Source organism: Leguminivora glycinivorella, chromosome 5 (genome assembly GCF_023078275.1).
Source record: "Leguminivora glycinivorella isolate SPB_JAAS2020 chromosome 5, LegGlyc_1.1, whole genome shotgun sequence".
NCBI classification, from domain to species: Eukaryota; Metazoa; Arthropoda; class Insecta; order Lepidoptera; family Tortricidae; genus Leguminivora; species Leguminivora glycinivorella.
In genome coordinates this window covers 13,689,225-13,703,954 of record NC_062975.1, presented here as the reverse complement: position 1 = coordinate 13,703,954, position 14,730 = coordinate 13,689,225, and the positions used below count along the sequence as shown (strand labels likewise).

Below are 14,730 nucleotides of genomic sequence, written 5' to 3'. Positions count from 1 at the left end.
AAAAAAATATAGTTCAGGATCTGTGTATGGCGGCCATTTAGAGAATGTGGCATGGTGCTTACTCTAACTCCGACTTTGATGTCGAATTTGACTATCATACATTGTTTATATCGATCTCGTTTAAGCACTGTTCAAACACCATGAATGTCAATTAGACTTTGGCCTATGGCTAATTTTTTTATCTGTTTCTCTCATCCTGCTAGCATCAAAAATTTACGGCAATCCGGAACGTTGCTCAAAATTGCGTTTTACAAGTACCCAATTGGAAAAACCATGAAGAGGACTCTTAAAGAATATATTTTGGCAGCATATTAACCTTTGTTTGTTGAAATCGTACAAAGAGTCATTGAAATATTCTCAAATTAAGCCAGATAGGGGTTGTCCGAAATTTATTTGCTAGACCTTAATGAAAGTACCATAAAGTCCCTAAAATAAAAAAAATATCAGACCTTCTTATATCAAATAGTACTTGAGATCATACTCTCGGAACATAATAATACAAAATTATGCACATGTCAACATTTAGACGAGGTTTGTTTTGTCCTTATACTTAACGATACAGTCCTTAACAGGACAGATAAAGTCGATACAAAAAAGCGTACCCCTGAAATGTATGGGACTTTTAGGCTTAAAACTAGATGGCACTGTTTCGCATTTAATAGGTGGCGCTAAAAAATCGAGGTACGATTCTTAGTATGAAGATTGTAAATCCTATACAGAGTGGGGCCTGTAACAAAAGCAAAAAATTAAACTGTAAGCTATTCTCCTTATACTGATCAACATTTGTTCAGCAACTTTTAAAAATAACTTGTATTTTGATTTTTATTACCATTGAAAGTTTTTTCTAAGAGGTAATGTATTGCGAATTCTGTTAAGTCTAAAGTGTGACAGACAACGTCAATGACAACAATAATGGCGTACATTGAAGCTAATATTTTTTTTTATGAAAAATAAAAAAATTAAAGACTTCATAATTTTTAAAAGTCACTGAACAAATGTTGGTCAGTTTAAGGAGTATAGCCTACAGTTTAATCTTTTGCTTTTGTTACAGGCCCCACCCTGTATAAATTATCCTTGAATAAAACGTATTATGTTTTATTTAAATCGGATAGTTTACAACTTTTCTGCTTTGCCTAATGGTTGACTGGTAGAGGTTGACTGGCAAAGTTCGCCTTTTGTACGGTGTTTTTCTTTGTGCAGAAAGATTTTTAAAAAATAGTTCATCAAAATCCTACAAAAGTCTAAATTGATAATTATTTAGCTGCATTGACTACCTCCATTACCCAAGTACTCGTTGTCTGCAATCTGCATTTAGTGAGACAATACACAAATTATAATTAATACAAATACAAATAATTTATTAATACTCAGTGATTGTTCTGCTAAGAATTGTTATACATAATCTGATTTATTTTTAATTATTCACTAAAATAAAACTTATAAGAAAATTTAGTGAGACAATACACAAATTATAATTAATACATACAAATTAAATAAATAATACATTTTAAATGAATGTAGTTATAGCATCCAGATTTATAACATAGATATTTAGATAAAATGTAAGGTATCTGAAAGTTCATACTGTTTGTGTGCATACATATCTACCCGCAAACTGAATTCCGTTATCATCCCCCGGACAATCCCCGTATAGTAGGTACATACAATGTTACGATATTATTAAATTGTAAATGATATTCTCACGTAAAACTCATAAAATTTAAAGCTAGAACCTCCAAAGTGAACTCAATTTGAATTACGACTTGAGATACGATCATTTTATTACAGACCTTTTTGTCTGCGAGCTATCCGGGGGTTAAACAAACTTAAATAGGGTAGGCATTTATGACTCCTTTGTTACGCGTTTTACTTGCTTTCAGAATACTTGAGGGCAAAGGGTATTAACGCTAAAAGGCTAAAAAGTTTTAATGAATTAATGTTGGATTTATATCTAATCTATCGAAAAAATAGGCCTCTTTATGAATTTAGAACTCGTTAGTCAGCTTAAGAAATTATTTACATTGGCTTACTTAAGTTTAAAAATCCACTCAACTCGCCAAATACCTAGGTATAGCTACTAGTACACGAATCTAAAAAAGAAACATCATGTTTTAATTGTAATCTTATATCTTATGTCTTATAAGGAGAATTTATATACAGGGTGTCCCACGGCGATGCCACATGGAGGGAAAGTACCTTAAATATCATAGATAGCATATTTTGCTAAAAAAAGACTTTATTTTATTTTCAAAACCTAGTAAAAGTGGATTCAATTTTTTTTAATTTTTACTATGAGGACTTATACAGGCTGTATTTTGATAGCGGGTCAGTAAACTTTTTTTTTTTGGTGCATTGTCGTGAGTTGACCCCTAAGCAATTATTGATACTGAATAGGAATGGAGTCGATTGGCATCATAAAAATACCATGTGGAAAAAAAAATTCATACAAATTGTATGGGAAAAGTTTTTCGTGATTTGTGACTTTTCGAGCCGGAAATTTTTTTTGGTCCCATACAAGCTTTTGATCCTGGATAGGAATGGGATCAATTGGCGTCAAAAAAAAAAGTTTGTCATAAATGCCCTTTTTCTCGCACCCTGTATGTTTTTTCCAAAATCCGTAAATGCCATTTTTCATCAATTTGAAATTGATGGATGGTCCCCTTAGACTATTTTCATGTAGAACTACGGGATCTCATACCGGCCTTACTGACCCGCTATCAAAATACAGCCTGTATAAGTCCTCATAGTAAAAATTAAAAAAATTTGAATGCACTTTTACTAGGTTTTGAAATTAAAATAAAGTCTTCTTTCAGCAAAATATGCTATCTATGATATTTAAGGTACTTTCCCTCCATGTGGCATCGCCGTGGGACACCCTGTATACGGAATACGTATATCTTCCTAAACTCAAATTTGTTGTTTAATTAATTTCGCCGACAGCTTGACGGTAGAACAAATTAAAATTATCAATAGAAATTACAATTACAATTCGTTGAGCAAGGTTACATTAAACGAATTAATTAAATCGGCATTTATGTAATTTTAGCATTAATACCTTACAGTTTGAGCATTTAAATATGCAAATATTTGAATAATCTTCGATTGTACCCAGCTTTGCTACTAAGATTCCATTATACAACGTACAAATTTGAACAGATTTCTGTGGACCACAAACACCTTTCCAATTATGCGTAATTCAGCGAGGGTGAAGGATCACCGACCGCTCGCCCTCTCACACGCCCGGCCCGCAAACGACTGAGTATAAGAGTAAATAATTCCTACTTTACTCTCTTGTCTTGTGTATTACCTTTATTTTCTTTCAAAACATAAAGCGGCAAAGCTTTCACAGTTCAGGGAACGGATTTACTAAGTAAACAGAGTGTTCTATTACAAGGATTCGCAGATTAAAAAAAAAAACATATTTTTACAGACTTTTTAGCGTAGCAATAATGCAAAGGACCGTTGTATAGGTATACAGCTTCGTTACGAGACAGGTTGTGCAGGTACAAAGACAAAGATACTCGTGCCATACCCACATACGAGTGTGAAATTCCTTTTGGAAGAGACAAACCGCAGCCTCGCCCGGGCGTATTGTCGTGTCGCAGCAGCGTGTAGAAAGGCCTCTGCGAACAAATCGACCATTCTAGGACAATGGGTCTGAATCAATAGAATTTGCAAATTATTGCCGCTTCGCCTCTGTGCTTTATTTTACGACGGACGGGACTGGTGTCCGTGTAGCGTTGTTTTATAGGTACTCGCCGTTCCATCATACATCGTTATTGTTACGAGATCGGAAGTTATGCGGGTAATCAATCATAAACTTTAGCATTGCATGCTTGTTAGCCTCACCTACCTACTGCAAACTTGACTACCCACCATTATGAATATACCTATATCAATATTCAATTAATCTTATAAGAGTAGTATACTACTATTATAAACTTTGGTGGTATAAAGTGTTGAGTAAATTGGTATAAAGACCTACAGTTAGGTAGGTCATTCAAAATGAATAAGAGTTTTAAACAATCAATAATAAAGTGAATATTTTTGTAAATATCCGGACACCGAAACTTTTCGGTTTTTTTCAAAAGCTTTGCCTTCCAAGTAAAAACACGTGTGAAGCGTTACCTGTACTAGTGTAAGGAGTGTATCGTTAATTATAGGGACACAACAAACCTCGTCTAAATGTTGACATGTGCATAATTTTGTATTATTATGGTCCGAGAGTATGATCTGAAGTTATTGGTAAGTAGATACTATTTGATATAAGGTCTGATATTTTTTTTTATTTTAGGGACTTTATGGTACTTTCATTAAGGTCTAGCAAATACATTTCGGACAACCCCTAATCTGGCTTAATTTGAGAATATCTCAAAGACTTTTTGTACGATTTCGACAAACAAAGGTTAATATGCTGCCAAAATATATTTTTTAAGAGTCCTCTTTGGTTTGCCGTAAATTTTTGATACAAGCAGGATGAGAGAAATAGATAAAAAAATTAGGCATAGGCCAATGTCTAATAGACATTCATGGTGTTTGAACAGTGCCTAAACCAGATCGATATAAACAGTGTATGATAGTTAAATTCGACATCAAAGTCGGAGTTAGCGTAAGCACCATGCCACATTCTCTAAATGGCCGCCATACACAGATCATGAACTTTATTTTTTTTAAATAACAGTGGCTAGACTATGTCTAGATATTCTGCTTTGTGGATCATGTGTCGTTGAGGTTCGCACTGTACAATTTTTTTTCGCAATTGTGTCGTCTTGTACGCACTTTGTGAATTTTCTAGTAGCATTTGTCCGAAATCGTAATTGGTACTCGGGAGGATTAAGTCAATGCTGTCTAAACCACATGCTTTACGTCGAGTTTCTAGGACAAAATGCGTACCTTATTATGTGCCTTATTAAGCCCATGTCTTGTTATAAGAAAAAAATATAATTAGTTATGTACTTATGTACCTTATAATTTCTACTAGCCTTTATATTAGCTAATTTATGTATTAGCTGGCACAAGATGTGTACTGAATATCAGCGTTTTCGTAAACATTCAACGGCAATTCTAGAACAGTAAAACATGTCCAATTTCCACCTTACTCCGAACATGAAACCGAGAAAGTAATTTAATCAGCCGTAAATTTAAAACTTTTGATAACATCCACAGCATTCCACCAATAATCTCACTGGGTGAAAATATGGACTTCATTTCCTTCCACACTGAAATTGGAGTCATCATTCATTTGGTATTGCGGTTGCCGCTTAACAAGCAACTCTTCAATCTTCATGTCTGCGTAATAATACTTGGCACCATTCCCGATACCCAACCTTCATTGACTTGGTATTGTGGCTGTCAGCCAGTAGTATTTGTGCATCGCAGATTACAACATTACTGCCTCCGCTACTTTGGCATTTATTGATTTTATCGTTAATACCACCCTATTTAGTACATCTAAGAAGATATAGATATACACATCCATACACGATATGAAATTTGGGTTTATGATCCTCGCATATAATTTACACTTACTCGCACAGACGTATATGTTTACTCAAATTCATTTGAAATATTCGCAATACTCTCGCGTTTGCGTTTTAATATTAAATTGTAAATTCTATCGCATTCAGCCCAAATTCATAATATTCCGTGTCATCCTTACCCGCCTCTTTAATACAAAAAAACATGTTTTTGCTGTAATTCATATAAAGCTTCAACCCTCTCAAAATCATTCACAGAAAAAACGTGAAAGAGAAAAACGGAGCCCTCGCTGCACGAATTATAATCAACCTTGGCCTATATTTCTTGTTCAGAGCCAGCTTTCTTTTAATTCTCCAATATTTATAAGGCACTTTATGTAGTCCGCTTGTAAATTCTATTCAAATAAACGAGGCCGACTCTACATAAATTCTGTTTTATATCCCCGAAGCCTTTTTCTCTTTGGGCAACAAGTGTACCGCGGATTATTATTTGAAACTACTGTTTCGAAATTGTGGCACTTTCGAAGCGTTAACAATGATGTATACCACCGTGCGTGTTCATTATGTCAACGTATCGACTCGTGTCGTAGTTGTTGTTTGTTTTATGACGTTTATCCTCCATATATTGGGGCTGAGAGCGCTTGGCGAGCTGGCGCAGCGCGCGCGAGGAGGCGAGCGAACAGAACAATGCCGCTCTCGGCCGTGCCACGTTATTTATTATGACATTTCAGCCTAACGAGACAATTTAGACCCTCACTCTTCTGTTTTGCTCCCTTCTAATGATGCGTATTCAATACGTGTAGCAAAAAAGCCTTTCATTTATTATTTTCATGACGCTTTTTTTCTCAACTTCTGATTGTTTCATTTTTCTTCCGTCGTGTCGTATTCCCGTGTGAAATTATGTTGTCTAGTAAAAAAGTAGGGCTTTTCCTTTTTGTAAGTTGTTTATTTTTCATTTTCAAAGATGATGAAGAAGTTTTAAGAGCGTTTGCTGTCATAATATAACATTAATCTTCATCAGTCTCTTAATTAGCCTGAAAATACATAAAATAAATAAAGAAATCCGAGTAAAAAAGTAACATATTTTCATTAGGGTAGATTTACGTAATTAGGGTTGCAGGGCGGAGAAGCCATTTCAGCAGTAGGTACCTGAGGGTAGTAAATTAAGATTAATGAATAAACTGTAACAGGGCAACTAATTTAGCGTATAAGAAAACATTAACATTTGTTATTTGAGATTTTGAACAAACGATTATCCTGAAATTGGAGATAGGTAAATATATGTTTTAAATAATTGGCACTGCTTTTTATGCATTGAAAACACATAAAGTAATATAAACGTTAAGTAATTTAATTAATAAGTTTAACGATTGAGGCATTTTTAGCTTGCCTATATTTAAAAAAAAAAACAATTACTCCGCTCTTAGTCACAAGATGGAATTGGCCTTAAGTACCCACATCTAGCTGCTATTTGAAGTCGTCAAAGCAGCAACCAAAATGCGCGTTACGTTAACATTTAGAATACCTGAAAACGGCCTCGCGCCTCCGGTAGGTATTTTAAAACATCGCGGCCACCCCGACTGTCGTGTAAAGGCCGCGACCCTACCTCGGGATATTTGCTTGCGCCAGTGTTGACTTGCTGCGGCCAAAACTCATTGTGTTACTTGTCATAAAGCGTCCCTCTGCATAAAAGTTTCACCGCGAGCGGGTAATTTCCGACTATGATATTGAAATCTTTGACAACGGGTGACCTATTTTAGCTAGAATATACACGTACATACGTTATTGTATCGAGATAACCTTCCAAGAAAACGTTACTAGCTATTTACATTTCCAGCGAGTTTGTTGTAGCAAATACTGCGCGTCGAACATTGCTTATTTATTTAGAATTTGATATTACAATGCAATTGAATATCCCTTTGTGTGCATAAATCACAGAGAATTTATTGATTAGAACCGGAGTTTGTAACTACTACCAGCAATATGTATTTTCTGTCTCCTATTTAGCAAAATATTTTTTACCAGTTTCTTATGTAATGTAAACACGTTATTTTAATTATAATATTTATACAACAGGCAAGGAGTTGTACAGCCCGGATGCGGATGGGCACGGGGACGTATCCGGACCGCCCAAAGTCAGTTCCCGGACCAACTCGTTCGAGATAGAAAACCTGCTCAAGGTACAGTCCATAAAACAATAAATATAAGTTTTCCACCCTACTAACCCACCTTGTGTGACTTGATTCCCAATTCAATTATCTTTATCTCCCCGAGTATTTCCCGTTTTATTACGTTACGGCACCTGCATGGTAATGTCCTAATGTCTCCCCCGGAAATAATAATCGTCCGGAAAATGGAATGGGATATAATTTGGCCTACCCTGTTATATGCGTACACCACACAGCACGTTTTTTAAAACCAATCAACGCACGCAGTCACATTGTACGGTTCCGAGATGAAGTCTTTTAGCATATGAATTTCATATTTATCTTATCTGTCCGACCATCAGCAAGAAGGCGACTATCGATTTTCAGTTCTCAATCAAAGAGCTTACCTAATAAAGATAGCTATACTTTATTAATACTGTTGGCGATTTCTAAGAAAAACTAACCAACAAAAAAAAACTTGCTCATCGCTACTCCCTTCTCGCTAATCAGTAGGAAAGCATTTCATAAAATCATTAGAATTCCATATAATCACTTCTCACCACTGACCGTAGAAGCTCATGCTAATGTTAAAAGACTTCACTTGCGAGCGTACCCGCATGAATGTCGCGCCGTGGCCGTCGGTGTCGTGTCGTGGAATGTTCTCGCGAACAGACAGTCATCTAACTCGGTGGGCATTAATAGAAGTGTCCACGTGGTCGTCAGAGCGCGGAGCAAGTGACGGGCTGGTGCCGGTCGCCGGCGGAGACCCGCCGCGGCAGCCCGACGGGCAGCGTGGCTAGCGCTGCCGCCGGCACGCCCTCGCGACACCTCTCCGACGCCGATAAGCTGAGGAAGGTGCTGTCGGAACTTGTCGACACTGAACGCGCTTATGTCAAGGTAATATACTTTTACGTACTTAGATTTTCTTCATAAAGTTTACATATAATATTTATAATTTGTTAGGTAGACTCAATTTCGTTTATGGCTAAAAGAAAGGGGTAAATTATGCAGAAAATAGAAACCTTAAAATATAGCCCTTAACCTCTTTGACTACTACATAAATTAGGTTATAATGTCGTGAATAACAGAAAAAATACATGCTTATATTTCTATTTCTTTTAGTTTTCAAAAAAGTATATTTATCTACGCGATGTATTAGACAAAGATACTTACGAAGAACAAAAAACCCTGCACGTATTACTTAATTATATAAGTTTGTTTCATTTGTTGCGAATACAATTAATTAGGTATGAGTTAGGTTCGGTTAGTTTTGTTCGACGAGTAAACAGTTGTGAAACCCCATGAGAGAAATAAGTGGGTTATGAACTCTACTAGTTACATTCACTGGTATCGCTAAAACAAAGAGAACACTTCAGAAAAACATCCTCCTGGGGCTTAACGAAGTTAGCATAATCATATTCATCTCCATTACTTTGCATCTGAAGCACGGCTTTGTTTTAACAAGACTTAGATACATGAATATGCTAACAATGACACATGCAAGCAAATTCGAACGTACACTGCACACTGATACCAGCATTATGTACGTAGCTCATTCGGATATCGCATCTTTTGTTCCTGTGTACAATTATTGGTGCGGGTGAGACGCACGATAACTGTAACATGATCTAAATATCATGCTGATATCAATCTTCGTACGTTGGAACTGCCCTGGTGAACAGTGATCGCAAACATGCAGCGAACAATGCTCTGCCGGATCGCTAGTTTAAATAAGGGGCATAGAGCATCCCACACAAAGGGTTTGATTGGCCGCCAGTTGTCTGAAAGAATAATTATGGATGTAGAGCCGCCTTTGGAATCTCTCTTCGCTTGGAATAAAAAGATCGGAGTTTTTGTTTGCAATGTGAAAATCCGTCACGGATTCTACTCGTATTTCATTCACATCCGCAGGGCTGCGTTGAGCGGAATTTGAAACTAATGGTTCTGGCATATTGGTTTTGATGTTTATCCTTTATCATAAATAGTTATATTCTCCGCCATTATAGTTAAAATTAGTTTCAACATTCTTATTAATTCACCGCTTTGTAAGCAAACTGTATCCATTGACATCACGATGAAGATAATATTTAACAAGGAATAGCACTGCGAACGTATTTATAAAGGCACTCCCAATCGACATGTTTGGGCCATTTCCGCGTTCCGCGTTATTCAGCCGGAATCTGTTAACTTGGCATACTTGTGCCACTTGTTATCTCCGGGCGGGCGCGAGCGCGGGCTGGTGCTCGCAATATCGCACATTGGTATTCGCTGCGTTCCTTTAACTCGAACACAACTCTTTTAAGTATGCATATTGCTTGACTAACGAGCCAACACATTACAACATACACACGTCACCATATAAATGAATTTAAACCGTGACGAAATTGTTTTTGCTGACATAAATATTCATTAAACCGAAAAGTTATAATGGATTTACAAAATGTATTTAAACTTGGTAAAGCCGGTCGCACCTGCGCTTCATTTAACTACAAATCTTCTACTAAACCGTAGTCTGATCCCGTAAAATGAATTAACTAGGCACCCGATATTCAGTTAAGCGACGCTTAATAATAAACATTTTCCATTTGCAGCACCTTAACAATTTATTAGAGAATTACTTGGAGCCTCTGAAAAGGGAGACTTTTTTATCGAATGCCGAGATCAACGCGCTGTTCGGAAACATCCAGGAGATTGTAACGTTCCAGCGGCAATTTCTGCAAAACTTAGAGGAAGCGCTTGAATCGGAGCCCAACTTCCATCACTTTGAAATTTCAAACCAATTTAAGGTAATTGCTGCGCCCTGTTTATTACAAACTCTCGGTATACTACCTAAATACGTGTAGGGACGATACTCAAAAATAACTTGTTTCTTTCAGAATATTCTGTTCGCCGTGGGAAATGCCTTCCTCTACTACGTAAATCACTTTAAATTATATAGCTCGTTCTGCGCTAGTCACAGTAAAGCACAAAAGGTTTTACATCCAAGTAAGTTTCGCCTTGTTTTAACTTCAATTAACATTAACTTCTATTTAATACAAGCAGAACTTTTAATAGTAGTTGATGTAACTAAATTAATTTAATTTGGAACAGATGAAGGCAATCAGGCACTGCAAGAATTCTTGGCTGCCAGAAATCCAAAACAACAACATTCGTCAACTTTGGAGTCGTACTTAATTAAACCAATTCAGCGGATACTTAAGTACCCATTACTGCTCCAGCAATTGAGAAATCTGACTGATGCAAATTCCGAAGAACATCTACATTTAGTAGGTAAGAGTGTAGCGACTTCCCACTGTATTTACATATTAAAGAAAACACGCTTGTTTACAAACTCATTTAAATATTTCAGAGGCTTTGAAAGGCATGGAGAAAGTTGCTGAACACATCAATGAGATGCAACGAATACATGAAGAATATGGTGCTATATTTGATCACTTGTTTAGACAACACCAAAAGTCTTGCAAGCAACCAATAGATCTAAGTCCTGGTGAGTATTTTGAACGAAAAATATAGGTACCGTATTCTAAAACTAAGGATTAAGTATGTCGCGTGTAATGAAATTATAATACATCTTGACGATTCAACCAGTAATAAACACAATTACTCATCCATAGGTCTTCCCTGCGTTTGAAATTATTATATTTTTCTTTTAAAATAAACCTTATAGATAACTGATGTTTATTTTTTTTATTTTCAGGTGATTTGTTATACTACGGAGGTGTAGAATGGTTAAATATTTCAGACTTTTTAGGTAAAATAAAGAAAGGATTGGAACTGCACGCTATGTGCTTTGTATTTAAATCAGCCGTTGTCTTCCTCTGTAAAGAAAGACTGAGACAAAAGAAAAAGTTAATGGTAAGGTTGGAGTTTGAAAAGTTATTTGACATAAATTTCCAGGGCAAAGTTACAATTAAGTACAACTTTATTTAACTTCGCAGGGAGTATCTTCAAAGAATAATTCGAACGAGGTAGAGATAATTCGATATCAAGTGTTGATTCCGGTGACAGAGGTCCAAGTGCGAGCGTCGTCTGCGAAAGATATGGACAGCCACTTCCTTTGGGAGCTCATCCATTTGCGCAGTCAGCTACAGCGGCGCTCTGAGAAGGTTTACGTGCTGTCAAACAGGTATGGCACTTCGGTGTACCTATAATAATAGATAATAGGAATAGGGAACTTGCCTGTAGTTAAAATAAAATATTTGATTCCATGCACGAAAGAAAGCATCATATAATTATAAGAAAAACATGGACAGAAGTTATGTTTATATATATACATATATAGTATATGTTAAAAAGTGGAATCTTGAGCGTTGCGAGGGTTTCAAGGCACGAAGATTAAACAAACTTTGCCACCGAGTGAAACACAAAATTTTTCACCACACCAACACGAACAAAATATTGACTATAAAACATCAAACTAAATCAATTCCATCATTTTATTCAATATTTATGATTCAAAATCATCATTTATAGGTAAATTCTACCAACCAGCTAAGGACATCAAGTTACAATTTGTATGAATTTATACTTTGCACTCTTGTGGATAAAATAAAAACATCGACAATCCCTTTATCGATAAAGAGCCTTACGCAAGGTTATTAATTATTTCTAATAATAATCTCTAAAATCTTGATTAACCATGTAAGGAGTTATGTAAACTATTAAAATATGGTTCGTTTTATTATTATTGTCCATTTATTTTCAAACATGTGACATTTGTATAAAACATTAAATGTTATTTATACACATAAATTCAAGCCTATAAGAGCACATGAAACTACTCAACATCCAGTGCCACGGCAATAATTAATGACATAATTATAGTAATTAGTGACATATTATAATGTAAGTTATCGACGAACTAAAATATCGGAAGGAAGTCACTAGTGTCACTTCGTTCGTGCCAGAAAAATATCTAGGTATATTTATTATACTAAGGTTTACGTGCACGTTCCAGGTATAGCCAACTAACCTATGACTAACCGTTCCTACAATTTTAGCTGTGGCTTCAACATGTAAATCGCGGTTAGTTGGCTAACCTTGAAGCGTACAAGTGGCCAACTTGACTAAGAACATATTTTTTAATTAGAAATCTTGCAGCATTTGATTAGAGTATTCTTTTTTATTATATTTCTATCATTTAATTCAAATAGTCAAACTCCAACTACTACTCATATCTGTATTTTTCTGTACAGCACCGCAGATTTCCGGAACGCGTTCCTGAAGACGATCCGGCAGATCATTCGCGAGTCAGTTCGCAACATGGCGCTGCCCACGAACCGACCGGCCCCCATGCCGCCGCGAGCACCGCACACGCTCGAGCGAGACCGCCCGAAACACCAGGTAAGTTGAGTGTTAACATTTCCGGAACGCGTTCCTCAAAACTATCCGGCAGATCATTCGCGAGTCAGTTCGCAACATGACGCTGCCCACGAACCGACCGGCCCCCATGCCGCCGCGAGCACCGCACACGCTCGAGCGAGACCGCCCGAAACACCAGGTAGGTTGAGTGTTAACATTTGCGGAAAGCGTTCCTGAAGACGATCCGGCAGATCATTCGCGAGTCAGTTCGCAACATGGCGCTGCCCACGAACCGACCGGCCCCCATGCCGCCGCGAGCACCGCACACGCTCGAGCGAGACCGCCCGAAACACCAGGTAGGTTGAGTGTTAACATTTGCGGAACGCGTTCCTGAAGACGTTCCGGCAGATCATTCGCGAGTCAGTTCGCAACATGACGCTGCCCACGAACCGACCGGCCCCTCATGCCGCCGCGAACACCGCACACACTCGAGCTAGACCGCCCGAAACACCAGGTAAATGTGCTGACACATACTCGGAAAAACTATAGCAGCATATTTTCTTAAACTATGTCCAAACAAGAGATGTACCTACATGAGGTAATCCACTTTTGATTAAGTTTAAAACTTGTTCCCCCTATTCCAAAAACATTGATATTCTTTGTCATATTATGTTATCTTTGTTAGCTTATCAGTTATCACCTACTTAAAAAAACTTAGTTTCTAAATTTAAATGTAAAAATCTACAACACTTGTTCGTACTATTTTAAAATTGCAATTTTTTTTATAGGTGCAAGTGATGCAAGGATCTCAAACACTTGGGAAAACGAAAAAACCGAAAACTTCGGGGCAGCGGTTATCAGCCGGCAACATTGAGGTACACGCACAATATTTAGTGTAAAGTTACATCATACGTACATTTAGTTACCTAATTTAGGAATGGAGGAGTGGTTTGACAGCTAAAACTATGTCTCTAATTTTGACCTGGTGGCGCCGCCATCAAGATCACGACGAGCCAAGCAAAATGTAATGGAAGGGCATTAACTACCCTTTCTCGACGCTACCCACATTTTGTTTTATATAAGAAGTATTTTATCAAACATACTGTTTGGACTAGAATAGGTACATAAAAATTGACATCAATTTCAGGTCGGTGATCTTTCGCGCGAAAACTCCCAAGATGCCGAGGAGCCACCTCAAGAGGCGCTCGCAGACGAGCCCGTGTTCCGGCACCGCAGCAAAACGCTCGGGGACGCCGCCGGTGAGTCCCGGAAATGTACGAACAAATCTCTTTACTAAGCTTGTGTTTGTGTATCAGTGTTCGTGTCTCACGCCCTCAGTGTTGGACCAATTTTTGTATTTTTAAAGGTGTAGGAAGACGCATAGGATTTATAAAGCATGATTTGATGGGAAGTTCGATTGAATTTATCTTCCACTTTGCGTAATGTAATCCTTCTGACTCTTTAATAACATGAGAAATATTGTGTTTATGTTGTCTTTGTGCGCCTTAAATGTTTTGAACTAATATTTGCCAGTGCATGGGATCACTAATGTTACTAACATCGGTCCATTCCTTCTCCGTCCCCACTAGATACCCAAGCCAGTGTAAAGCGCGCGCCGCCGCCGCCGCCGCCCGACACCGACAAGTCGGACCCCGGCTCCAAGTCCGAGGGCGAGGACGAGCACCCGCAACCTCCTCCCAAGCGAGGGTTAGGCAGAACTCCCAACCATCTGACATTAAGGTACCAGCATATGTATGGGTTAACCACTTTCAACACATGTCATTACCTACACCGATTCGAATTGG

The 14,730-nt window shown here is 37.5% G+C and overlaps 1 protein-coding gene across 1 annotated transcript in view; it reads left to right on the top strand.

Annotated features, from left to right (window-relative positions):
* LOC125226395 overlaps positions 1–14,730 on the top strand; it is a 190,294-nt gene that overhangs the window by 159,256 nt on the left and 16,308 nt on the right. The window contains exons 30-41 of the mRNA XM_048130367.1: positions 7,554–7,657; positions 8,348–8,521; positions 10,216–10,410; positions 10,501–10,609; positions 10,715–10,894; positions 10,974–11,111; positions 11,322–11,479; positions 11,563–11,750; positions 12,820–12,967; positions 13,714–13,800; positions 14,073–14,184; positions 14,515–14,665. Of these exons, the coding sequence (XP_047986324.1) occupies positions 7,554–7,657; positions 8,348–8,521; positions 10,216–10,410; positions 10,501–10,609; positions 10,715–10,894; positions 10,974–11,111; positions 11,322–11,479; positions 11,563–11,750; positions 12,820–12,967; positions 13,714–13,800; positions 14,073–14,184; positions 14,515–14,665 (1,744 nt within the window). The remainder of the gene's footprint in view (positions 1–7,553; positions 7,658–8,347; positions 8,522–10,215; positions 10,411–10,500; positions 10,610–10,714; positions 10,895–10,973; positions 11,112–11,321; positions 11,480–11,562; positions 11,751–12,819; positions 12,968–13,713; positions 13,801–14,072; positions 14,185–14,514; positions 14,666–14,730) is intronic.